The sequence below is a fragment of the Xyrauchen texanus genome, chromosome 3 (assembly GCF_025860055.1).
Source record: "Xyrauchen texanus isolate HMW12.3.18 chromosome 3, RBS_HiC_50CHRs, whole genome shotgun sequence".
NCBI classification, from domain to species: Eukaryota; Metazoa; Chordata; class Actinopteri; order Cypriniformes; family Catostomidae; genus Xyrauchen; species Xyrauchen texanus.
The window spans coordinates 47,285,071-47,312,013 of NC_068278.1; the positions used below are offsets into that span (position 1 = coordinate 47,285,071).

Here is a 26,943-nt window from a genome sequence, read left to right on the forward strand (position 1 = left end):
ATTCGAAATAGACAAATTTAGAAAAGTTGTACGAATACTGAGAACTTCTGCAGTTAATCCAGGATGAACTACAAAGACGTTAGTCATTAATCTTACAGTTCATACAAAATCTTTGCTTAAACACTGGCCCTTAACACTTACTTAGTTTACTAATTTTAAACCATGACTTGTACTACACATAAATAACTTATATTGGCATTATATTCATACTGTTTAGCCAGAGGGGAACTGGCCCCCACAGTGAGCCTGGTTTATCCCAAGGTTATTTTTCTCCATTAACCTCTTATGGAGTTTTGTGTTCCTTGCCACAGTCGCCTTCCTCTTGCTCACTGGGGTTCTAAATACAATTATAATTTAATTATTTATTTTTATACACAATTTACAATCATATTTAATCAAACTCCACCTTTTTTAAATAAAGTGGCCGACTCCTGTCTTGCTAAATCTAATTTCATAGCTAACATATGTATTCTAACCTCCTGAGACCCAAGTGTGACTGTTGTGTGCATTTAGATTTGTAACTAGTAGCACCTAATAAACAATAATTTATAACAAACAATAAATTATAAATAATAATTTATTTCAGCAGTGGCACCTTACATAAATATAGCATCTTAGCAAACACAATCCTAAAGTCTCTCAAAGCGACCTGCAATAATTTCTTTCTCATGCAGGGCACTTTCTCCTGGTTCCCTCTGCAGTATATTTCATTGTTCTCATACTTCATCATACTTCTGCAATCTCTCTTCCTCCCACACTCTCAAGACTCACCAGCTGGAAATTTTAAAAAGCTCTTTGTCTCTTTCTCGCCCTTTTTCTCGCTCCTGCAACTCATTTTTTATTCATATTCAAAATGGTTTCGGAAAGGAGGGATGGAAACTTCAGAGCTGCTTGCAGGCGCTGAGTAACAAGGACATTTGCAACACACAAAGATAAAGATCCCCCATTTAGCCTGAACAGACTGTAGGGGCAAGTGCTGTTAGCGAGCACCTCTGAAGGCCGGAACGGTACACGAGGGGGTGGGTGGCCAGCACCACGCCCGACCACCTTTGTCTCCCCAGTGGCGATGCACTGCACCAGGTACTCATTTTAGGCTGAGTAGACCTAGGGGAGGCCCGGGACCGGTTCAGATAATCGTCACTGGTGTTAGCCATGAGCGGGAATCGAACTCTGGTCGCCAGGTTCATAGCGCAGCACGCTAACTGCTACACTACCGCTCCCCCCTTCCTCCCACACTCTCAAGACTCACCAGCTGGAAATTTTAAAAAGCTCTTTGTCTCTTTCTCGCCCTTTTTCTCGCTCCTGCAACTCATTTTTTATTCATATTCAAAATGGTTTCGGAAAGGAGGGATGGAAACTTCAGAGCTGCTTGCAGGCGCTGAGTAACAAGGACATTTGCAACACACTCACACACACACACACACACACACACACACACACACAGGCTCTGACAGTTCTTTCTGTATGTTGAGGCGCAATCTAAAAAGCTGCACATAGTCTCCCAGCACTGTTTGTTTTCTCAGTTTGTCTCATGCCTCTTCAACAAATGCGTTTAGGCAATGTCACATACGCAAGAGTTGCAGGTAATTACAGTCGTATCTCTCTCTCTCTCTCTCTCTCTCTATACTCTTAAATCGTTATATAGTCTTAGCTCTGGAAGGATGGGGTATATTGACTGCATTGTGAGACACAGTACTCTCCTGACACACTGCGTTAGGTGGCAAGCTGTGTTGTCCCAATTACTCTAATGAGACTGACCAATCTAGACTTCTACTCATGTGCTCCTGCTGTGATGAGAATTCTCTTCCCTTCCCTTCCCTTCCCTTCCCTTCCCTTCCCTTCCCTTCCCTTCTTTCCTCTGCTCTGCTCTTCTGACAAAAGGAAATAAGTATGAATGTACTGTGGGTGGAGGTGAGAAAATCTTTTTTTTTTTTTTTTTTTGTGGAAATCCTGAGTTCATGTCAGGAGAGAGAGAGAGAGAGAGAGAGAGAGAGAGACTCAGTAGTAATATGACAAAAAGGATAAATCAGTGTCAATTGTTCACCAGATTAGAAACCTAAATCAAGTGTGTTTGTTTTTAGATGCTTATAATAATGCTTATAAATATATAATGAAATAGTGCTTCAAGCCTGAGAAAACAAACAATACTCTTTTTTTTTTACTTCAGCTGCTATTTCAATAATAGTTGTTTGCTTATATTTACATATCATTGATAGCTAGGTAAATAAATAATACTTTGCACTTTGAACTGTTATGCCTCATTAATGTTTATTAAAGGGATAATTCACCCCCAAAATAAATTTTGTCATCATTTAGTAACTGTTATTTTGCTCCAACCACATATGACTTTCTTTTCTTGTTTCTTTTTTATACAATGAAAGTGATTGGTGACTGAAACTAACATTCTACCTAAAATCTCCTTTTGTATTTCATGGATAGCCATACAGGTTTGAAACAACATGAGGTTGAGTAAATTATAGAATTTTTAAATGTTCCCTTTAATGTAATAATTAAATCATATTGAATATGATTTTAAGCTGTTAAATGGAAACAGAATAGAGACTTAACATTTTAAATGAGCTATTTAATCTGTACATGTAACAAGAATATTAAGCATAATTTATAAATAATATGCCTACAAGTTGGCAATGATGGTAAATAGAGCAAGGTGATGTTGGGTGAGCTATTCTTTTAATATAATTTAGAAAAATAAATTTTCATATTGAACATGATTGTAAACAGTAGAACAGAAACATAGTAGAGATGTAACATGATGAATTAGCTCTTTAATCTATACGAAATAAGAAACGTAATTAATTTGTTTATTTTATAAACAATAGGCCTACAAGTTGGCACTGATGGCGAAGAGCGCAAAGTGATGTTTAAGAAAATGAAAGGGCATGTATCTGTAAAAATGTATTTGGTTTAAAATTCTACTCCTAAAGGAGAATTTGTTGTTTACCAGGGTCCAGTGTAGTTTTCTCTCAACCTGTTGAAAGGAATCAGTCTAGACTAAGTGGCTTTGGGAGCACAAGACTGACTGTGAGATTATGGTGTCTCACAGTCAGTTTACTGTGAAGTCTACAAGAGATGTCACATTTGATTTCTGTGAGTCTTAGTCTATAGTTATATAACACACAACATTGTTTTCAGTGATAATACTGCAAATTTATCCGGATTGGGATTGTCCTTTTACTTTTTTGTGATTTTTCCTGCAAGTATGTGCTGCTTTTAGTGGTAAACCAATGACATAAATGCAGATATTATTTATATTAATTATTTATACAACAGCTAGTTCAAATCCTCAAATCTGATTGCACGAGAGGCGTTCCAAGTGTGCTGATAGCTCACACCATCAGCACTGGGACGCTTTACTGTTTGTATTACTCCACTTGTGTTCGTGGCATTCCAAACTAACATGTAAGAGCAGTGCAGATGTGTAAAAGCAGCTAGACATGTGAAGTTTCATTAATCCTTGTGAATATTTGAGCTAACAGGTGGCAACAAAAGACTGTCTTCTCTGTGCTATGAGCAAGCTGATTTGACATTGACAAATTTATCACTTACAGTGTGAATTTCTTTAAAGTCATCTGGAATTGTCTCTCACTCCAAGATCGACTGGATAACTACAACACTATCATTCAGAAATAGAGTTAAATAAACAGCTAAGGCATTACAGCTGATCATAGCTGAGAGTCTTGACAGACGGAGTAATCAAACATTTCAGGGCGCCCACCTGATACAAGTTTCAGTGTTTGGTGAAGATGTAGACTAAGATGGTGTCCTCCATGTTTTCTCTCCTACAACAAAATACTTCCGGATAATTCCGATAACACATTGTGGCGGAATGACTTGCCCCTCCCTCTCGTCATTGCCGCCCCGCCTCTTAGGGTCGTCCTTCAGCCAGGCTCACAATGGGAGTGGGAGACGAGGAGAGGCGCAACTTTATGAGCCTTTTTTGGGCAGCGGATAATGAGGCACACATGATGTGAGTGGAGTCTCAACATTGCTGCCATATAAACACAGAGAGAGCCCCTCCTTGGGGAGCCTGCTTCTATTTCCTTGTGTGCATTAACTGGGGTCCTTGCAGAGCGGGGAAGGTACCGGTCAAATTAGATGCGCGCTGGACCCAAACCCTCAGCACAAATTAGATGTGTTGCGGAGGATTGGAGCCAGGCCAGGCCAGCTTCCCTCACACTTGCCTTTGCCTAGGCAAGCTGAGCTGCTAAAGGAGCTGCCACCTCTTGCACCATGAACCAGGAGGGGAGCGCATACAGCTGCCGGACCCCTCCCACATCCTGGATCCTCCTGTAAACACTCCCCATTCTTACATGATGCCCTCCTTTAATGCGAGGACGCCATTCCCCTGGACACTTTAATTTCCCCATTTTGATTTTTTTTTTACATTTATGCACCCACTGTGTCTGTTTCTTGATTACCTGCCACTCATCACTCTCATAAGTATTCTATCACCTTTTTTTTTTCATGGTGTCTCTTACTCTATTTACTGAAAAGTCTACAGGAGATCTTACATAAAATTTTTTATTTATTTTATTGCTTAATTATGTAACATTCAAAATCATTTTCAGTGATATTAAATTTAGCCAGATTGGAATTGTCATTTACATTTTTTTGTGTATTTCAAAGTGTTTTCTGCTTTAATTGGTAAACCACCTTAAATGTAGAAATTCATCCATCCATCTTCTATAGCCGCTTGACCTATGCTGGGTCACGGGTAGTGCTGGAGCCTGTATCACAAGGCAGGGGAACACCGTGGACAGGTGGCCAGTCCATCACAGGGCAGCACACACAGACATACACATTCATCACACTCTCACTCACACCTATGGGCAATTTACGGTCTCCAATTAACTTAAACGACATGTCTTTTTGGACTGTGGGGGTAAGAATTAAACAGATTCATTTCTGCAGCATCAATTTCTGTGTATTTGTCTTAAGTAAGCCAGAATGATATTTGATTTAAATTTTTGATTTGAGGTTTGGATGCAGAAACAGCTATGGATTTTACTGGCATTGTACTGCTTGTTGATCTGTTTCAAGGCTCTTGGCTCTGAGTCTTGGGATCTGTGTGGGTGGGTGTTTGACTGACATTAGTCAGTTTGCGCAATCCATACTCTGGGCAAGCTCAAAAATAAAAATAATCACTGGCCCGTTGCCCCCCCCCCCCCCTCTCCCCTCTCTCTCTCTCTCTCTCTGGCTCAGATATGCAGAGGTCAGAGTATGGTAGATTGACCCCCCCCAAACACCCCCCCACACACACACACACAAAGAGAATTCTGTCATCTTTTACTCACCCTCAGGTCATTTAAAACCCATTTGACTTTCTTTCTTGCTTTCTTTTGTAGAACACAGAAGGGCTTGAGAATCAAAAATCACAAGATCGCTGAATCAGCGTTATAATTAGAGGAATAGTTCACCCAAAATGACAATTCTGTCATCATTTACTCACCGTCAAGTCATAAGACTTTCTTTTTTCCCTGGTAACACAAAAGGAGATGCTTAGCAGAATGTCTGAGCTGCTGTCTTTAATGAAAGTGTTTGGGGACCTGGGTTTGTCTAGCTTCAAAAATGGATAAAAAGCACCTTAAAAGCATTATAAAAGTAGTCCATATGAATTTTGTGCTATATTTCAAGTCTTGCCCTGCGATGGACTGGCGACCTGTCCAGGGTGTCCCCTGCCTTTCGCCCAATGTTAGCTGGGATAGGCTCCAGCCCCCCGCGACCCTGTACACAGGATAAGCGGTTGACGATGGATGGATGGATGGATTTCAAGTCTTTTGATATAATAGCTTTGTGTGAGTAGCACAACAACATTAAAGTTGTTATTCAATTAAAATCTAGCTTGACAGCTGTGGTCACATTCACCTTTTATTGTATGGAAAAATAGCAGCTTGGATATTTTGCTAGAAATAACTCATTTTGTGTTCCACAAACAAAGAAGAGGTTTCAAAAGACATGGGGGTGAGTAAATGATAATCAAATACAATTTTGTAGGTAAACAATTTCTTTACCCATCAAAAACAATGCAGTATATTGAATGAGGATGTTTATATGAAGATTTGGGTTGTAAAAAAGGCAAGCTACTGGAGTTTGGGAACTGCAGACAGGAAAGGAGAGCCACACTCATCAGAGGAAGGATCAGTGAAGCCTTTTCCGGCTTGGCCATAGTGTGGAAAAACATACTGTTCCTCCTAGTTAATTAATGACATTGTTGACAGAAGGTGACACAGGAAACTTGCAATATTTACTGTGTGTGGGAAACAGAGATGGAGAAGCTTGTAAGTGCTTGGGTTGATTTGTTTAGCGTATCTCTTGATGTCCATGTTTAGCACATAGATTCAGCTTATATAAATCTCTTTAATTAAAATGTTTGTTCATGGAGTGAACTGCATACGACTGATACAATCATTATAAAATGTTTAAGGACAATCCATGCTTATATGATCTAATCAGTTCAATGGCTCTAACCATTGTACTGCTCATTATCTTGATTGGAATTGCATGAAATGGTTTCAGGTCAGTTATTTTTTAGCTCAATCTATTGCTTGGTTTAGTGGTCAAATGTGCAATATAGAAACTCTAACTGAAAGTAGAGCAAACATAATTTATTTTTATTGCACCTAGCTCTAACTGTAAACTCAACCATAACATCTTTTAAAGCAAAATTCAAAGCAAACTGAATGAAAAAAAACTGAATGAAGTTAGACAAAATTAGACAGTAGACAACAACATCACAATAAATCTACAAAATGAGCATAATACTGTACAAATATTTTATAATGCTATCCAAATGAATGTAGGTACTTTAGTACATTGTTTGTAATAAATGTCATCTTAATCTACAATTATGTATCCTCTTGAGGATTCTTCCTAACAAAATATTTCTTCATTTTCTTTTTATCATACCAGGAATCTGAATCTGAGAGAAAAGTCAGTAGTCAAGAGTATTGTTAGCTGAATAGAGATCTTTGTTCTCAACATTTAAGCTCTCAAAAAAACTAATTTTGTGGATACTGATAATATACTCTGACTGCAAAACAATATAGGCTGTTTTGAAGTGATTGGCTGTTAAAATGAACCTCTGTTGCTTCCCAACAGCTTGAACTTTAATGCCTATTATTTTACTTCTCTTTAGGGAATCAGTATGGTTATGATTTCAAATGTATAAAATCCATTGTAGAGTTCACCTCTCCCTCATAAAATATAAAAAATATGAAAGGTCTTGATTTGTTCTTTAATGCAAGATGCAGGAATGGACTCAGAATCCACTGAGGGCAACCGAGGACAAGCATAAGAATGTAAAATATGCATATTATACAAAGAGTACAAATAGAAAATCATGCACAAAATCAGGGTTATTCTTTATCATATGTGAGGGGGATTACTATACTGTTATGTGTCTCACTCTCTCTCTCTCTCTCTCTCTCGCTCTTTCTCTCTCACTCTATTTTCTCGAGAACAAAAGTAAGAGGATTGAGGGTAATGGACTATGTAATATTGTAAAGATTACAATGAGTCACTCGTCTCCAATCTCTCAGTTTAAGCTTCACCATTAAACCCATTGCTATTATTGTTGTTCAAAGAACCAGTAGACACTATTAGCTAATGTTAGACATTTGTATGAAAGAGATGCATGGTGTCATACGTTACAATGGAGAACAAAGGAACAATTCGGGACAAAGCAGGTATTTTCTTATCGTTTTAAATATGGGGCCGGAATACGGAGACAGAAATCTTTTTCTATACCTTACTGTCTGTCAATACAATTTGTATTGATGATAATCAATGAATTTTTGTTCAAAATCTTCAGAGTGCAACTTTGGTTATTCAATGGAAACATCTAGTCAATGTTAAGTAAATAACATAATGTAATTACTTAGAAAGTTACAAATAAAAAAGTCATTTAAATTAGTTTATAAGCAGAGCACGCTAAAATAAACTTAATCAATTTTTAGATTGATTTCTTTGAAAAGTATAAACACTGGTGCTATCAAAACATTGCTCTGTTTGTTATAGCATCCCAACCAGGAATTCATTTCCTAAAAGTGTTGTTAGCAAGCTATGGTCTTAAGTTCTATCGTCACCAACACGGTTACAACTCTGCACGTGTGGCTAGAAGCATAGTTCCTTATTAGTTTGATATGTGGACATCATTTGACTTTGCTGATGCTGCTGTTTTATTCCATATTTATATATATATATATATATATATATATATATATATATATATATATATATATATATATATTTAGTTATTTAATTCTGTCAAGACTCTGATCACATTTAAATGCATTTAAGAAAACAACTTATTCTGGAGTTTGCAGAAAGCAGCATTCAAATGCTGCCGTTTAAGGGATTTAGTGCTATTGAGAGAAAGTGCTTTAACACACAGGGTTTCTATTGGAGAACAGGATCTAAACAGGATAAAACAGGCTCTAACAGGCACTTCAAAGGGAGGACAATCATAATAGGTATGCTGTAAGATAGCTTCAAATTGAATTTTCAATAAAAATGGCTAAAAATTCAGGCTGTTATTTTGGAGCCCCACATCTTTTAGCCCTCCTCTACTCTTACAGTGGATGGTAAACCCTTTCAAGAAAATATGGCATAGGGAAGATCACTTCTGAATCCGCATGTGCAGATGTGCTCAAGTGCATTGGGGGAATCCCGGTGTCTGATGTTGAGGGAAACCCCTCCATTGCAGCGCAATGTATTTGTCATATTACACGGTGCACACCGATTTCGTGTCTTCAGCAGATTTCTCGCATTAAACGTCTTTCAGGTGTACATGTAAGCTAGAATGTTTTAATTTTCCCTGGAAGTTATTACTCCATCCCTTGTGTAACGTCATTAATGACATCTCTATGCTGTTTTACCAACATGTTTCAAACTATGGATGCACAACATATTTATTATTGTTTAGGGATACAGTTGTGACTAGCTAGTTAATTTCTGCAATGATGCATCGCACTATGGTGGTTAAGCAGTGAGTTATTTGTTGTATGGGAAACACACCCCAGCTGGACATAGCACTCACTGAGTGAGTTTGGGGCTGGACTGGGCTTTTTTCTCTCATTATTGTCATATCATTATTTTTGCAATTCCATTTGTTGACAACAATGGTGCAGAAATTACACACTTCACCTTTAAGGGTTTGAACTGTTAACAGCAGCCCAGCCAAGCGACTGAATCTATGTATAAAGCAAATAATAAAACAGCAAAGGAATTTGGTACATGTAAAATGGACAACAAACCAGATATACAGAGTTTGAGTTTTGTTTTATTGAAGTTGACCGTTATCTACCTACCTTAGGACCCCTTCTATCCTCTCTGTGCCTGTATACAGTCTTAGGGAAAGATTTTATGTTTATGGAAGTGTCTGGAGTCAGAGACACAAAGATTTCACAGAAGTTGTCCTTTCAAATCAGATAACCCACTTCTCTCAAATGCTTTACCCAAGAAAATGTTCTTAAGTGCAAACCCCAGCAGCAGGATTAAACGGAGGAGAGGAAATCTCAGATTCTCAATGAAAAATTGTTACCCGGCTTCCAGATCGTTTGAGCAGGCACACCAGTAATTAATTGCAATTGAGCATAGTGCCAGTTAAGACACATGCTAAGGGATCAGACATCTTTTTAAATAAAATGGCTGGCATGAAAACAATGTGAGGTGAGGCAGACTTTATGTGCCAGAAATGGCCTATAGTCACAAATAATTTGTTTCATTTAAGAGATATAATTTGATGTGCAGTTTATGATACAATATAATGACAGCAGTAAAGCATCATGTGATAAGCCCAAATTTGCTCTACATATGATTTTAAGGTTCCAGGGGGCACTTGGAAAGATTTCCATTTTGCATTGTTAAACCTATAAAATGGGAATCACGACTTTAAAATAAAAAATATTAGGGCTCTCAAAAGCAATTAATATCATGATTTTTGTTGTTGTAATTAACATATTAATACATTAAGTGGCTTTTTAAAGAAAGAAAACACACTAATGTGTTCACCTTTGCAGCTGAGTTCAACTACAGTTACACCTTCCAAAACGGTCAGACATCTAGGGGTAACCATCGATAACCAACTCAGTTTCACAGACCACATCACAAAGACAGCACAGTCATGTAGATTTACACTCTACAATATCAGGAAAATAAGACTGTCTGATCTTTAATGAACCAAAGAGAGCACATGTTACACCACTCCTTGTCTCTCTTCACTGGCTGCCGGTTGAGACACATATCAAATTCAAGAGTCTGATGCTGGCATACAGAACAGTCACGGGGTGTTCTCCAGCATACCTAAAATAATTTCTGCATAGCTACGTTCCCACCAGAAGCCTGCAGTCAGCTAATGAGAGGCGCCTTGTTGTACCAACACAAAGAGGCACCAGAACACTTTTCCGGACTTTCGGTTTCACTGTACCACGTTGGTGGAATGACCTTCCCAACTCAATCCATGAAGCAAACTCACTCTCTGTCTTCAAAAAATGGCTAAAAAATGTACAGAATTATATATATTCTTGTTACACTCTACTCTGTCTTGTATACTATTATTCTGATGCTAGTGAAACTTTGTAATGCAGCACTTTTGGTACCACTGTCTCTTTAAGATGAATCGCATATGATGTATTTATTCATCTTTTGTAAGTCACGTTGGATAAAATCGTCTGCCAAATGAATAAATGCAAATGTAGATGTGTACGTTTATTCAGTTTGTGTTGTACAAGGACACTTGTAGCAGAACATATTATGTGCATTATTATAAATACTCCACACAGAAGTAATTATCCGCCAAGTGCTCTTCATTCATCACACTCATTTCGAACACTACAATACTAATATTTTCATCCCATCAAATGTCTCATTTCCAATAAAACCATATAAAACTACTTGCAGTTATATAATAACCGGCTATATTTCTCAAACTGTTTCAGTTTAAGAAGAAGCTACTTGGTGACTGAGACTGGTGAAAGTATTGTTTTTAAAATTCAATGGATTGTAATTATAGCTCAAGTGTGTCAATTCTGCACTACTCTAGTTTCACCAAACAGAAATAAATACACTTTTTTCAAACAGATTCCAGAAAACTCCACTCGTCTTTCAGTGGCTGTCCAAACAGATAGTCCCGCCCCAAACTCACACCATTGGTCAAGTCAATATGCCTGTCTCTGGCTTGATGGATCACTTTAAACAAACAGAGGAATGTTTCTATTGCACTACATTGTGATTTACATTTTTAGGTGAAATTAACCTACAAATGGCTTACTTACACTGGAGTTGTCTCTGCATAATTAGCTGGGATACAAGAAAGAATGTTAATACTGAAAAATTACACAAATCAGTTTTAAAATTGAATCATTTAAAAAAACAAATCTCCTTTAAAAAAATGATAACATTAATGATAATGCTAAATTATATCAAGCATAGTATTTGTTAAAAGTACACATTTCAGGTTTGGTGTGTGAAGGGGTACTTGATGAAGCCTTACTGATGGGATTGTACATTAGACAGAAAATGTTGGGAAACGATGTATCTAAAGTGCCTTTTCATAGCAAAAGTGAGTGAAAGTCAATGTTTTGAAACATACTATTACATGGCAAGAAGCCTGCAGTCTTGTAGATTCGAATGTAAACATCATTACGGTTGTGCCTGTGGAATTCTGCCTTTAATCTGCTGTGAAAGCCTTGGCTGCTGAATGGAGAAACAAAGAAAACATCAGGAAGCAGAGCAAGAGAGAGAGAGACAGAGAAAAGGGGCCCTGTAGTTGTGGGGTCATGGCACGTTTTATGGAGCGATGCTGATTCTGTCATTTTTGACACACTACTTGGGGTGTTGCCCTACAATTCACAGGAATTTGGGAACGCCTTTCTCCTCTTTATCTGGCTAAAGATCTTTCCTGTACACAGAATAATTTAAACCTCTACTGTTAAATTAAAAACTCTTCCCATGTCTCTGTTATTTTACTGACATACAAATTTTAGTCCAGCATTTGCTTGTCAAAGCATTTTTTGAACTTTGTTTTGTAGCGCTTTACAAATGTATTCTTTATCCATCCAACAAGCCTGCCAATCCTTACAATACATGGAAGCAGTGAAATTAAATTATCTTTTACCAATATAAGCAAATAAATGGTGGAGGGGGCAATTACACTTATAAATAAATAAACAAAAGTAAGGGCATGAAAGAGGCTATTAAATTGAGTGGTGGTGGCGTAGTGGTCTAAAGCACATAACTGGTAATCAGAAGGTTGCTGGTTCAATCCCCCCAGCCACCACCATCGTGTCCTTGCTTGAGCAAGGCACTTAACTCTAGGTTTCTCCAGGGGGATTGTCCCTGTAATAAGTGCACTGTAAGTCACTTTGGATAAAAGAGTCTGCCGAATGCATAAATGTAAATTTAAATTGACCCCATGACATATGGGAGATCAACATGTCTATTGACAACATGTGGACAGCCATAGGAATAATTGATGATAACCCATTGAATTATTGAAAAATAATGCACACCTGAGGTGTTAATGTGGTCACGACATGCAGCGGAGTTACACCTCGGGTGTGCATTATTTAAGGCTGCTGAAATGTCATCTGTTCACACTTCAGTTGTCAATTGCACATTCGGCAGAGCAAAAGGCATATACATTTAACATGGATGTTTACATGGATTTATACTGTTAGTCAGCCCAAAGTTGCTGTGATAGTTTCCATTACCCCTGCGAGGGTGTGGGTTAAATACGTATATGTCATGACATGCAGGACACGGGACAAAGCACACTGATATATTGCTGCACTGATTAAAAATGTTCACTTAAAAATTGATGTCACAACAGCCCATATTTACAGAGTCACCCTGAAAATGATCATCATCATGACATAGAAAAGACCACGTTCTCATTAGAGCCACAACTTACCTCACTCAGTGTGCTGTCTTAAATTGGAGCTGCAATTTTAATCTTAAAATATCCACTTGACTTGGTGTAAAATGGTGTTGCATGATGAAACTATTCTTTTTTCACTTTGCACAGCAAAGAATGTGTTTCACTTTGTTTGAAGAGCATGATGCAGCAGCAGTGATGGACTCGGCTTGAGTGATAATCTGTGCATGTAGCTGTGTGAAAAGTCTTCTGCTGTCGTAAAAGTCCCATTCAATAATCCCTCAATAAATTACGCATTCATTAAAATTGAACCCAGTTATGTAACAACAGCAACGCCTCTCATTGTAACTAACTAAATATATTTTTTTTCATTCGAAATTTACTTGAGTGAGAGTAAAAAGTACACACTTTTAAACCTACTCTAAAAGTTTTTTTTCAAAGTTACTCAAGTAAATGTAACAGAGTAGTGTAGCATGTTACTTCCCACCTCTGTTAACAAGTAGTAAAGGGATTAATGGAAAGGAAGAGTCGAGAACTGGTTTGAGTTTATAAATAGTTTAATATAAAGCTGAAACAAAAAGACAAACACACAAAGTTGTCGGAGAGCTGTCCGTAAATCTCTCTCGCTCTCTCTCTCTCTCTCGCACTGCAGCTTCCAGTCGGCCTTTATCCCTCTTAGAGGCTTGATTAGCCTGATTAGGGGCCGGGTATGCGGAATCACGACCCGGCCCCACCCTCCGCCCTGTCACACAACTGTTTTCAACCCTACTGAGATGCTGATATGAGTTGACATGATGGCTCTGTTTTTCGCTCGCAAGTAAGTGTGTGCGTAATGCATATGATGCATGTGTGTCCACATGTGTCTGAGAGCTAAAGAGAGGGGAGTGGGAGCACGGTGGTGTTTCCCCCAGTTATTTTAGATAATTAAGAAACTGTTGTATTGATCAAGTGTATCTAACTTTGATACATCTCATGCCTTTGTTGCTAGTTCGAAAACATCTCTTTAGAACTAACAACGGAGGATACGCTGCTTTTCGGCATTGGAGTAAAAAGGTAGTGCTTGTGTGCGGGTATGTACCGTTGAAGTCAGAAGTTTACATACACCTTAGTCAAATACATTTAAATTCAGTATTTCACAATTCCTGACATTTAATTGTAGAAAACATTCCCTGTCTTTGGTCATTCAGGATCCCTACTTTATTTTATGAATGTGAAATAACAAGGGGGGCATGGGTAGCTCACTGCCACCTCTGGAGTCGTGAGTTCGAATCCAGGGTGTGCTGAGTGACTCCAGCCAGGTCTCCTAAGCAACCAAATTTGCCCGGTTGCTAGGGAGGGTAGAGTCACATGGGGTAACCTCCTCGTGGTCGCGATTAGTGGTTCTCACTCTCAATGGGGTGCGTGGTAAGTTGTGAGTGGATCACGGAGGGTAGTATGAGCATCCACATGCTGGGAGTCTCTGCGGTGTCATGCACTACAAGCCACATGATAAGATGCAAAAAAGAAAAAAAGAAGAATATGAAATATCAGCATAATAGTAGAGAGAATTAATTATTTCAGCTTTAATTTCTTTCATCACATTCCCAGTGGGTCAGAAGTTTACAGACATTTTGTTAGTATTTGGTAGCATTGCCTTCAAATTGTTTAACTTGGGTCAAACATTTTGGGTAGCCTTCCACAAGCTTCTCACAATAAGTTGCTGGAATTTTGGCCCATTCCTCCAGACAGGAGGAACTCAGTCAAGTTTGTAGGCCTCCTTGCTTGCACACGCTTTTCAGTTCTGCCCACAAATTGTATAGAGGTCAGGGCTTTGTGATGGTCACTCCAATAACTTGACTTTGTTGTCCTTAAGACATATTGCCACAACTTGGAGGTATGCTTGGGATCATTGTCAATTTGGAAGACCCATTTGCGACTGAGCTTTACCTTCCTGGCTGATGTCTTGAGATGTTGCTTCAATATATCCAAATAATTTTCCTTCCTCGTGATGCCATCTATTTTGTGAAGTGCAACAGTCCCTCCTGCAGCAAAGAACCCCCACAACATGATGCTGCCACCGCCATGCTTCACGGTTGGGATGGTGTTCTTCTGCTTGCAAACCTCACCATTTTTCCTCCAAGCATAACGATGGTACCTTAGTGTATGTACAGTTCTGACCCACTGGAATTGTGATACAGTCAATTAAAAGTGAAACAATCTGTCTGTAAACAGTTGTTGGAAAAATGTTTTGTGTCATTCACAAAGTAGATGTCCTAAACGACTTGCCTAAACTATAGTTTGCTAATTTTAAATCTGTGGAGTGGTTAAAAAAAATGTTTTTAATGACTTCAAACTAAGTGTATGTAAACTTCTGACTTCAACTGTATGTGTGTGCATGTGTAAGTGCGGGTGATACGAGTAGCGTGAGAATTGAAATAACTGTAGGATATGATATACATTGTTTTACATTCTTAACAGATTTACTTTAACCAATATCTTGGTTTATATGTGTAAAGGGATTAAGTGAAAGGAGGAGGCAAGAACCATCTTGACAATATAAATAATAGTTTTAATATAAAACTGAACCAAAATACACAAACACACATATGACGGACAGCTTCCCATAAACTCTCTCTCTCTGTCGCACCACCGTTCGCAGTCGGCCTTTATCCCTCTCGGAGACTTGATTAGCCTGATAAGGGGCCGGGAGTGTAAAATCACGACCCGGCCCCCGCCCTGCCACAATATGGTTATTTTGCTGTGGTAGTGTGAGATGAGAGCGAAAGAGAGAGAGCTAGAAAGAGAGGGAGCCCAAGGACACTTTTCAATCGAAATTGAAATAAATTTAGAATATTATAGACATTGTTTGTCATTCTTATCTGATGTACATAACTAAAGTCTTTGTTTTATTTGGTTATTTTGTTGTGGTAACCTGTAAGGCTCATTGAAATAACTGAAATAATTTGGCGAAGTGATATGGAACCATTATGCGGTCAAGACCTGGAACTACTTAGCTATGCGTTTACTTGAAAAATAATTGCACACCTTTTAACATTTGTCAACCAATCAGAATGAGGCATTCAACAGACCCGTGGTAATGAACATAACTGCGGCCAAACCACGATCGCATGTGGAGAGTATCACTTACATAATTTATGATGGGAAACATTTATTTTCCTGAAACTGACAGATCATTGTTTCTATATTCAAACATTATTATTTTCTTTATTAATTTTATTTACATATTTATCTTGTTTTTTATTGTGCATTCAAATGAAGAATGGACCACTCTTGCATTAAATAAGCAAGCTTATTCTCTTCAGACATATTCTGACAATTTTGTATGTGAAATCAAAACTCCTCATTGTGTGAACTGTCTGAGAGGAGTTGATAGTGAAAAGACATGTTTGTCTTTCTCTCACTTGACTTTTGCTCACTTGACCTCTATTGATTCTATTGCTCAGTCACTAAAATGGGGAAACAGGGGAGTTCTGAGACTAAACTTGTTGTCACCACTTGTATCCAGAAAATGAAGGAACACTGCTCAATCATCTCAAATGTTTTATGTGTAAATGTTAAGTTTAAAGTAATAGTGAAATTTCATTCGCAACACAATTTACTTCTGTAATGTGACATAATACAGAGTGAAACGGTATTCAGTAAGAATTATCCATTGCAAATTGATTGGATCATGAAAGTGGGTGTTCCATGCCAGAATGGAGCCAGATTTTAATGGGAAAATGTTTGCAAAAACAATGCCTAAATAGCTATTTGGCTATTGCTTAACTTTATCCAATAGCCCTCATATCCTAAGTGACATCAGTAGAACAGGAAAGTTGTTTGAGAGGAAGAGCAAGTTACAACATTTTTTGGAATAATGTGAACCAATAAATCATTCTTAATAAGACCAGGAACATGCATTATTGCATTAAAGTAAATGGGGTCAGTTTTGAGTTCATGTTGACTTTTTAAAGGAGATGTTTTTATGTGAATTTGCATTATTTGTGCTTCAGTTACAACCATTTTAATTGTAGTGGTGAAAGATAGTCTGCAAAAATTAAAGAAGTACTCTAGACAACATATGCTGAATAGCCTTCTTTCTTGCTCTTGAGGGATGAGGTAAAATTCTTAAAGTAAAAATCATGTCAACAAATTATCTGCAAAACACTGCAGTGTTGCTCTTGTTTAGTGACCAGAGATACAGATGATGGTTTACAGTCTGTATGCGATAGTAACAGCATGGGTGGTATTTTTTATTTACAGTGGGGCATATGCAGGGAGGCTCTGTAATGGCACAGTGCAGCACTATGTGTTGAGGCTCAGTGCCTTGCCCCCTCTAGCAGTAATGGAGTGTGTATTTATGGAATGGCCTGTGGACCATAACCTAAGGTTATGGCCCTTAGCTGAAGCAGTCAAGATTAATGCTGACATAGTTTGCCCATAATTCTCTCTTTTGCTGAATATTTATAGGTTTATTGAGCACAAATGTGGAAAAAATAGCCATGCATACTTAAAGTTTATCTTCAACTATGACTAATTTATTTCTCTGTCCATGACGTCCAACATTTGTCTTCCTAATTTATTTGAACGATTTGCAGATAGCAGTATTAACAGTTGTTTAATCAAATAGTATTTTGTTAACCATTGCTAGTTGTGTTCACATTGTATCTGTCACGCATGAACATGGAGAGGGATGCAGTTTGAACCCAAATGCAGAGTGTAACACACACACACACACACACACACACACACACACACACACACACACACACACACAGCTGAGACTAGATGATGAATGATGAAAAATGGGATAGGCTCCAGGATGGTGCGGAGCCGCTGATGGTGAAGACCCAGGGGGTGGAGCCACAGTTGGTTCAGGGAGTTGAGTCTCAGGAGGCGGAGCATGCTGAGCCACTGGAGGATCAGGGACTTGAGTCTGAGGAGGAGCCGTAGGCAAAGGAGGTTTAGGGAATTGAGTCTCTGGAGGTGGAGCCGCAGGGGGTGGAGCAGTAGACAGCTCAGGAGAAAGCTCTGCAGGAGGCGGAGTGGGTGGAGCCGCAACAGGCTCAGGGAATTAGGACTCTGGAGGCAGACCCCCCCCCCCCCCAGCAAAAACCAGCTGACAAAGGCCAAAACTAAAACCAGCAATACAGACCAGGTTTGACCAGGTTGGGAGTCCAGCTAACCACCTTGGTTTAAGCTAGAGATCAACCATTTGTGGATTTTGCAGATACAGATGACTAAGTTGGTGGAAAAGGCAGTTGCAGGCATGGTAAAGTGAAATGATATTGAAGCACAGAGTATATTTTCTCTTTTGGTGTATGCCCCATCTGGCGGTCCGATGAGACTGCTACTCGAACCGTCAGATCGTACTGGAGATAGAAGGCAGGGAGCGAGCGCCTACCCCCCATGCAAGATGGGACTTGACTGGTGGCAGTGGGGAGGTGGAGGTTGCCATGTTGACACACTGAAATGCAAAAAGGTAGATTGAGAGCAGGCTTTTGAAGCAATGGCTGAGGTATGATTGGCTAGGAGCTAATTAGATAATGACATGATGATCTACAGCTGCGAGTCTTAGGCTAGAACTACGCTTACATATAAATAAATATCTGCCAATAGTTTTTAAAATCAATATATAGAATAAAAAATAAAAAAAAACTTTCTTATTCTTTCCTTACTGTGATGGACATAGACATAAAAGGTAAAAGATCCAACATGAATAAAATCCTAGATGAAGTTTATTGTTTAACCAAAATCTCAATAATAACCTGAAATAAATGAAGATTTGATGCAGAATGTAGGACATTTTACTGTAAACCAGCCCAACATTTTTTTTCTTCAAAATGACAAACTTGGCTCTGTTACAATGTTCTATATTTACAAATGTATCATAATAGCCTTCCTAAAGAAGGGTTGAAGAAGGGCAGCTTACTTTACTGTTACTTACTTTACTATAGGCTTTTTACCATGTCACACCATCAGTCAGTATATGTCTCCAAGTAGTCTACAAGTTATACCACAAGAAAACACATTTGCACACATATACAGAGATTTACAAGCACTTTTTAAAACCTGGATCAAAGTAAAAAAATAAATAAAAAATAACCGTGCCCAAGGCAAATAAAACTGCATGAAGTGTAAAGAGCTTACACTAAGTGAAATCCTTAACACCCTGGCATACAACAATAATTATTCTTCCCTCTTTCCCTCTCATTTTCTCTCATCCCTACCCTCTCTATAGGAACTTTGTGTGCTGGCGGTGTAGAATGTTGTCACGATAACATCAGCCTGACTCTGCTCTGACTGCGGCAGGTGGAAGACTAGAGGGGTCAGGTAACAGTGACATTGGGTTGTTGTTTACCCAAATACACACATACTTTCACATGCACTCTCACGCAAACTCTGTATTGAGATGTTAGTTAAGGGAAATTATGTTACCCTTGGAAGGAGGCTGATTGACTCCTAGTTCAAACACTCTGCCTAATGTATTTGCCCACTGTGGACACTGGGGTCTTTGAGAGAGGGGGAATGGGCTGTTTCCCTTCATTTAGCTTCAAACTTGTTCTTTTACCTCTCAAAACTTATTAATTGCTGAGTATTTTGGTCTTGTTTTCCAGTAAAAAATCTACACATCCTTAAAGCAAGACACATTTAATACAACTTGTTTTCAAAGAATATATCTTAAATTAAGTGTGTTTTTCTTACCCCACTGAAAAATAGTTTTTTTCTTGTTTTATGCATAAACATCACAACATTTTGTTAGATTTATGCTAGCAAGAAGGAAAATATTTGCTTAATAGAATAAAAAATGTAATTCTATTAGAAAAGACTCTGTATTATTGGGATTAATAGAACATAGAAATAGTAGAAATATATAATTTGGCGTAAACCCCGTCCTACGGTTCAGTGCTCTGATACTTGCTTGAACCATTGGATCCTGCTGGAAGCAATGATGGCAGGGGAGCAGAGCTTGCCTCCACCCAGGACAGGACTTAAACTTGTGGTAATGGGGTGGAGGGGGATGCAAACAATGAAAGTAAGCAACAATGAGAAACACCTTAGTGACCTTATAAAGCAGAGGCTGTGTTTTGTTTGGATGAGATGCCTGATAGAATTAATCCTGAGATCTTCCTGCTAGAACTACGCTTACATTTCTCTACATTTCTATTCTAATGACCTAAATGCAATGCAAGTTCAAGAGATCATTGATGGATATTTTTTATTAGATGCACTTGCTAATGCTAACATCATTATTACTGTTGCTCATAATCAGTGTTTTTTCAAAACCCCTATACTTAATCTTCAACATGTTACTTGTTCCACACGTTTTGTACTTAAGACATGAACGATACCTCAAATCATGCTGCTTATTAAGGTGTGCTGTATCTTTTTGAAGCAATCGTAGTTATATCTAGGGATCAGAATGTTGTAGAGACTTGGGGATGGACTCTTTTGACTTGGGCCAGTAAGCAACCACCTAGCAACCGTATCGCAACAGACAAAAAAAATAAAATATTCAGAACACCTTAGCAACTACATACTGTAACAATGGCCACACAGTTTGCAAGCACAACTCACATTTTAGAGATAATGCCCAAATCTATTTAAGAATAGAATAATAGCAGTGTCATCCAGATATGTAGACAAACACTGTTCTCAAACCTAGCATCTTTTGGATAGTTTCAAAGTGAACAGGATTTCTTTTTCAGTTTATCTGTTATGTAAATGCGTACAGGCACGTGTTGGCTTTCTGAGCTCTCAATAGAGTGTCTCTCTGTTTGATGATTTGTGTGTTCATAAGTAAGCTGTGGCAGTGTGATATTGAATTGTAGAGATCAATGAATATTGATGTTTTACATCCAACACTAATTATTCTATGTTCTTATGTAAGTGTCAAATAACCCATACACAGAACCAATATTTTATAAAAAATAAAAAAAAATTAAAAAAAATGTTGACACATCAGTAACTAAATAGTTTTTCATAGTGAATCTCGATTAATCACAGATCTTGAAAGTGACGAAATTTTAGTTTATATACTGTATATATATATATATATATATATATATATATATATATATATATATATATATTTATTTATTTATTTATTTTCCTGTCAAAATGTACTTATTTCCTTCTTGGGAAGGAAAACAACACCACATGTAACAATAATGCTTTATGAAAACAAAGCTTCCACAGTATAAAGATAGAAATGCACAAAAAATTCACTGTGGGTGGCGTTTATAAGTACATTTAAATATGAGGATGTTTTTACATTATGCCTCATTCTATGAGTAGAATTCATATAAGGTCAGTAAAAGAAGTTGTTAACCACTCTGTTAACCAGTAATATAAATGTTTAGTTTTTCTTGTTTGCATTTCAAATTCATAGAATAAAAACAAAAGAATGATGATAATGCCTATCATCATTCTTTTGTTTTTGTCTTACTTTTGGCAGATGTGTGAATGGCTTTCCCTGCAGAAGGCAGATGAGTGAATAGGCACTTGAGAGTTGAATGAGTTAATTTGATACCTTTTGTAGACTTATTAAACAAACAAAAAAATATTGCATGACATGGTCTTGGAAAATGTCTCTATGCAAACGATTGTACAGATGTAGGTACATTTGCAACAGCTCACTAATAACTGCATGCCAGTATGTTCATGTTGACTGAACAAAATTAGCTGTCGGCTTCAAGGTAGGTGGAGCTCCAGATCACACCTACCGATGACGTAGACCAATGGCAGTAAGAAGGTGTCTTGCAGCTGGTAAGAATTTTTCCTAAAAGTTCACCCAGGCAAGCTGTTACGATCCACCGTAATGAACACCAGATTTAGTTCTAAATGACAACACACCCGTTTGTTCTTCGAATTCGTATGAAGTGTGTATAAGTGGAAGGCTGACTAATTGAAAGAACTAGTCAATGCAATGTGCATTTAATCTCTTAAAATTAGTCTACAATATTAATCGGCTGGCAGACTGTGGCTATCCGCTTTGCTACAGAAGTCATGAAGCTGCTTTCGTGATTTCCGTCATTGCGTCAACGACAGCATCAAGCGGTGCTTTGAATTTAACATGAAAAGTGTTGCAGACAATGTCTTGATCTGCATTTTCATGATAGTTAAGACTAGACATGCTCCTGTGGAAATTAAATTGTGCATTACAGAGGCTGCAAAGTATTTGATTCCTATCGCAAGTCTCATATGGACTTATTTTGTACTCCAAATAGTGTTAAGAGCAGTGTGCAGTGTAATCACTCTGGGCGGACACATCGCAAAGGTTCCGCCCTACTCTGATCAGTGTTTATTCTTCTTTTTATTTATTTCTTTTTTTATTATTCCCTTTTCTCCCAATTTGGAATGCCCAATTCCCACTACCTACTAGGTCCTCATGGTGGCGTGGTGACTCGCCTCAATCCGGTTGGCGGAGGACAAGTCTCAGTTGCCTCTGCTTCTGAGACAGTCAATCCACGCATCTTTTCACGTGGCTCGCTGTGCATGACAACGCAGAGACTCAGCATGTGGAGGCTCATGCTATTCTCAGTGATGCATGCACACCTTAACACACACCCCACTGAGAGGAGGTTACCCCATGTGATTCTATCCTCCCTAGCATTCGGGCCAATTTGGTTGCTTAGGAGACCTGGCTGGAGCCACTCAGCACACCCTGAATTCGATCATGCGACTCCAGGAGTGGTAGTCAGCGTCAATACTCACTGAGCTAACCAGGCCCCCATTTATTCTTCTTTGGTTTTTATGTTTTTACAGTTCTGTGTGTGAAATTAATTGTTTTGTATCCTCCGCAATTTAATTAGTATATCACATTATTATATCCTTCGATCAAGTCCAGTTTTTTCCAGAAATGTTCTAGTCCATTTTCCAACAACCACCTTAGTGAATTCTTATCTCCCTCCTTTGCTTTCATACATTCTCACATTATTTTGCTTTCTACTGAGTACTGTTTACATTTTAACATGAAATGTTCCACAGTTTCAATTTGCCGCATTAACACCTGCCTATATCACTTTTCCTATTATTGCCATAGATGCGATAAGTCCCGTGTGTCCAAATCTTAATCTTGATAATATCACCTCCTCTCTTCTATTCCATCCTATATTATTTTTATTTGCGTACTGTTGCGTGATTATTATAGTAATGTCTTGCTACTTTACCACCATCCCATTCCCTATGCCACTTCAATACTGCATTTCTGATTTTTTATTTAGTAACCCCTCTACCTAATTCCACCTCTATATCTATTATATTACTCCTTAGTGCCTTTTTTGCTACCATATCCACAACCTTGTTACCCTCTATTCCATTATGTGCTGGTACCCAACAGAATCTTATATCAATTCTCATAGGGTCTAGTGACTAATACCATATAAATATCCAATAATATGTCCTCTCTACCTGACTGGTGACTGCAAAGACTACTGAGAACTGATAGAGAATCTGAGCATATGATAACCCTATCTGGTTTAACCTGTTCCACCCATTGGAAACATAAAGTAATGCAACCAACTCAACTGCATATACTGATAAATTATTTTACAATCTTTTGTTGACTTCTGGGATGTATATTCCAATTCCAGTTACTGCCGTGTCTGGTGCTTTAGATCCATCTGTATATATCTGTATAAAAGGGAAATCATTCCTCCTTGAATAATTCTATACATAATTATTGCAATTACCCTCATAATTCTTTGTCTTTAACTAGATTTAAGTCAACCTTACCCATTGACCAGTGTTTATGCTGGTTTATGCTTTATTAACTTTAAATCAGTTAATCACGATTAAGAGAAATTAACAGCTTGAACTTTTAATTAATCGCATGCGTTAACACATTAACTTTGACAGCTCTACTAAACAGACATTACTACAACAACAAACATAATATGCGTTATAGATATTATAATATGGATAAATACATGTATAAATATGATTTATGCAATGAATGACTGTTACATCAAAAGTAATTAATGCAAACAATACATTACAGGGGTTACATGTAAACATGATTTTTTCCTGTTCAATGAGTGGTGTAATGGTATTGTTTGGCACTATTCTTTAGGGAATCCTCTAATGGGGGCATTTATCTGTAGGCCTGATATTGAATAAAAAAACAATTAAATAGAAAAGTCACCTGTATTTAGTCCTTGTTCATTATCATTTTGTGTTTTTCAGGCTGGGATTAGGGGCCGAGTCAGGAGTGAGTCAGCGTGGGTTTGATTGACAGACGGCTCGGTGGGAAACTAGGCCTCGGGAGAGCGAGAGTCCGATAAGAGGAGTGAAAGCATCACAACGGCAATATCAACTTTCAGTCCACACTGCCACTTGTCTTTCACAACATGGCCTCTACAGTGGCACCATTCTCCTCTGACACTGCCTCTTTGGGGACGTAGCACGACACCAGATACTGGACACATGGACACAGTCCTGTAGACTGCTTCAAAAAGTGTCTTCAGACTTCCAGACATCAGTTTTAAGGTGTTCATTATCAACTTTAAGGCAAACTGTCCTTTACAACTACAGTTTCTAAGAAAGGAAATCCTTTTAGGAGTTTCAAAAAGGCAAAAAGGCTTAGGTATAAGGAACATTTTGGGAAGTGGTTGACTCATTTTATATGTTTCTGTGTAACATCGAAGGCCAGTGTGTTTGGCTCGAGAGCCTGACATGGCCAGACCTCTACTAAAGATCCACCGCTATTTCCGACGTAAACCGGTGCGCTTTTTCTCCTTCATCCTCCTCTACCTTACTGCTGGCAGCCTTGTTTTCCTCCACTCTGGCTTCTCCAGCGATACCTCCACCACTGGTGGTTCTGGGAGTGGCCGTGATCCACTTATATCTGAAGGTGGGGGCGGCACAGGTGGAGGGAGCTCTACCTCTGAAGGTTTGGGACTCTTACGGAGGGTGTTTAAAGAGACAAGGAGAGCCCCCCGGAGATTTGGACCACAGTGGATGAAGAAAAACGGGGCACAGGATGCACCGGAGTGGGTAGGACGAGGAGAAGTTCATACCAGTAGCTGGAGCCATGGAGCCAAAGGAAGAACCACCAAAGAGATGGATGATGAGAGAGGTACAGTAGGAACTCCCTTCCATATTAAGGAAGTTTTAAGTGCTGTTTGCTTTTGAGCCCTCTCTCAAGGGACTTAAAGATCAAAATTAAACCTTTTGGTACCAGACAAAAAATTCAATTCTTATTGTCTGATTATCTGCGAAGTTGTGATTTTGATGGTTTTCAAATCAACTTGATGTAATAGTCATTTTAAACAGTTTCAGTGCTCAACAATGCCCTGATACTAACAGTACCTTAAATGTGTCTTAAATGAATTCCCATGCTAATGTAGTTCCTGAACTAATGACTCTTAAGAACCGGTTCTTTTAAATCCACAGCATGCAACACACAGCACGACCAGTATGGTCAGCTTCCTGAACGAATGCCTCTTATGAGCCGGTTCTTTTGAATCTACAGCGCAAAACACACAGCACGACCAATGTGCTTAGATTCTCTAACAAATTACTATTAAGAACCAGTTCTTTTTCATCTACAGTGTGACACACACACAGCACCACAGGTGTAATGCTGTTCCAGAACGAAATACTCTAATAAGCCAGTTCTTTTTATTGAATCAAAAACACTTCAGGACTCAGAATCATTAAGAGCTACCAGAAATCAGGAACCAGAGTCATTAACTTCCCTACGATTTCCATCCCTACTATCAAAGCTGTACAGGAAAGTCATACAGCAAAACATAACTTAAACTGAAGCTGGTTAACTAAGGAAGTCTTGCTGGTTAAGCTATTTAAATTATTTATGAAGCCTGGCAGGGACACCAGGGTAGGGTTGCACCAGCTGTGTGTAAGGTCTCATGTAAGTTGGGACGTAAAGTTCACACTAAGAGCTTAGAAACTACTAGTTAGTTTTGTAACGAAGTCAGTGCTTAATTTAGTTGCACCACCTGTTTTTAATGCAAGACTTAAATAGGTCTTAAGCTCTCTGTAAAGTGATGCGAAGTCACATAATATGACATTTACCAGTATTTATCCAATAAACAGCCTTCATATTTGAACACTGAAATGTTAAAAAGCCATGAACTTTGATTTTTTACTGTTGATGTTCAAACCTTGTTTGCTCACGTAACTGTCAGCTGTAATAAATTAAATCCCCATTAAAATACGATACGCAATAAAAGTAGATTTGATAAATATATATATTTACTCTGTGTAAATAACAATATATAGGAACTGTATCTAAAATAAATAAGGGATGATAAATAAATACGAATATAACAGGCTGGAAAAATATTAATTTATTCATTTTAATATCCTATATATATATTTTTAATGTGTTTGTACTTGACCGGGCGACACATCTTGAAAACGGCACAGTTTGAACGGTTTCATGCTGAAGAGTTGAAAGTAAAAAATGTTCTCTCTAGTACTGTAAATGTAAATGTGTAAATGTCAACATCATACCGTATGTAGAAATTATTGATGCCTGTCATGCAAAACATGAGCTCATTGATTGCTCTTTTTATTTTTGTCGTATTATGAAGTATTTTTTATTCCATCCGTTACTCCTGGTCGGAGTCTTCTGTAAATATTTAGTTCATACGTAGGGATACGTTCTACCTAAGTTTAATGGTGCAACAGTCAAATATTTTGTAGTGCATAAATTGTGGCTTAGTGCCCATTTACGCCACAACTAGGCTAAATTGTAACTTGCGTATAGCTAGTGCAACGACCCCAGGACACCAACAAAATATACGGGTTACTAGCAATCAGTGTTGGGTAAGTTACATAAAATAGTAATCCATTATAAATTAATAATTATTTCTCTAAAGTTTTAATCAATTACTTTACTTTTCCAATGAAGTAATTAGTAATCACATTACTAATTAATTTACTTTTAAGTTACTTTCTTACACATTTTTTCATTCAACAAATTCAAAATAATGTCTAAATTTCTTTCTTGTTCATTGTTACACACAAGACACACTCAGCACCTCACATTTCTCCTTCACAATAAATCGTAAGCATAATACTATAATGTAATTAAATTAATT

The 26,943-nt window shown here is 38.0% G+C and overlaps 1 protein-coding gene and 1 long non-coding RNA gene across 4 annotated transcripts in view; one reads left to right on the forward strand and one right to left on the reverse strand.

The window, feature by feature from the left end:
* LOC127621665 (WSC domain-containing protein 2) overlaps positions 1-26,943 on the forward strand; it is a 118,710-nt gene that overhangs the window by 22,232 nt on the left and 69,535 nt on the right. For all 3 annotated transcript variants that reach the window (XM_052095356.1, XM_052095376.1, XM_052095366.1), the window contains exons 2-3: positions 19,116-19,207; positions 24,062-24,953. In XM_052095356.1, coding sequence (XP_051951316.1) covers positions 24,551-24,953 — 403 coding nt within the window. In that variant the 5' untranslated portion in view covers positions 19,116-19,207; positions 24,062-24,550. The remainder of the gene's footprint in view (positions 1-19,115; positions 19,208-24,061; positions 24,954-26,943) is intronic.
* The window catches only part of LOC127621734 (uncharacterized), a 37,866-nt gene continuing 26,226 nt past the window's right edge, over positions 15,304-26,943 (reverse strand). Inside the window, exon 3 of the long non-coding RNA XR_007967893.1 lies at positions 15,304-18,341. This is a non-coding gene — a long non-coding RNA (uncharacterized LOC127621734). The remainder of the gene's footprint in view (positions 18,342-26,943) is intronic.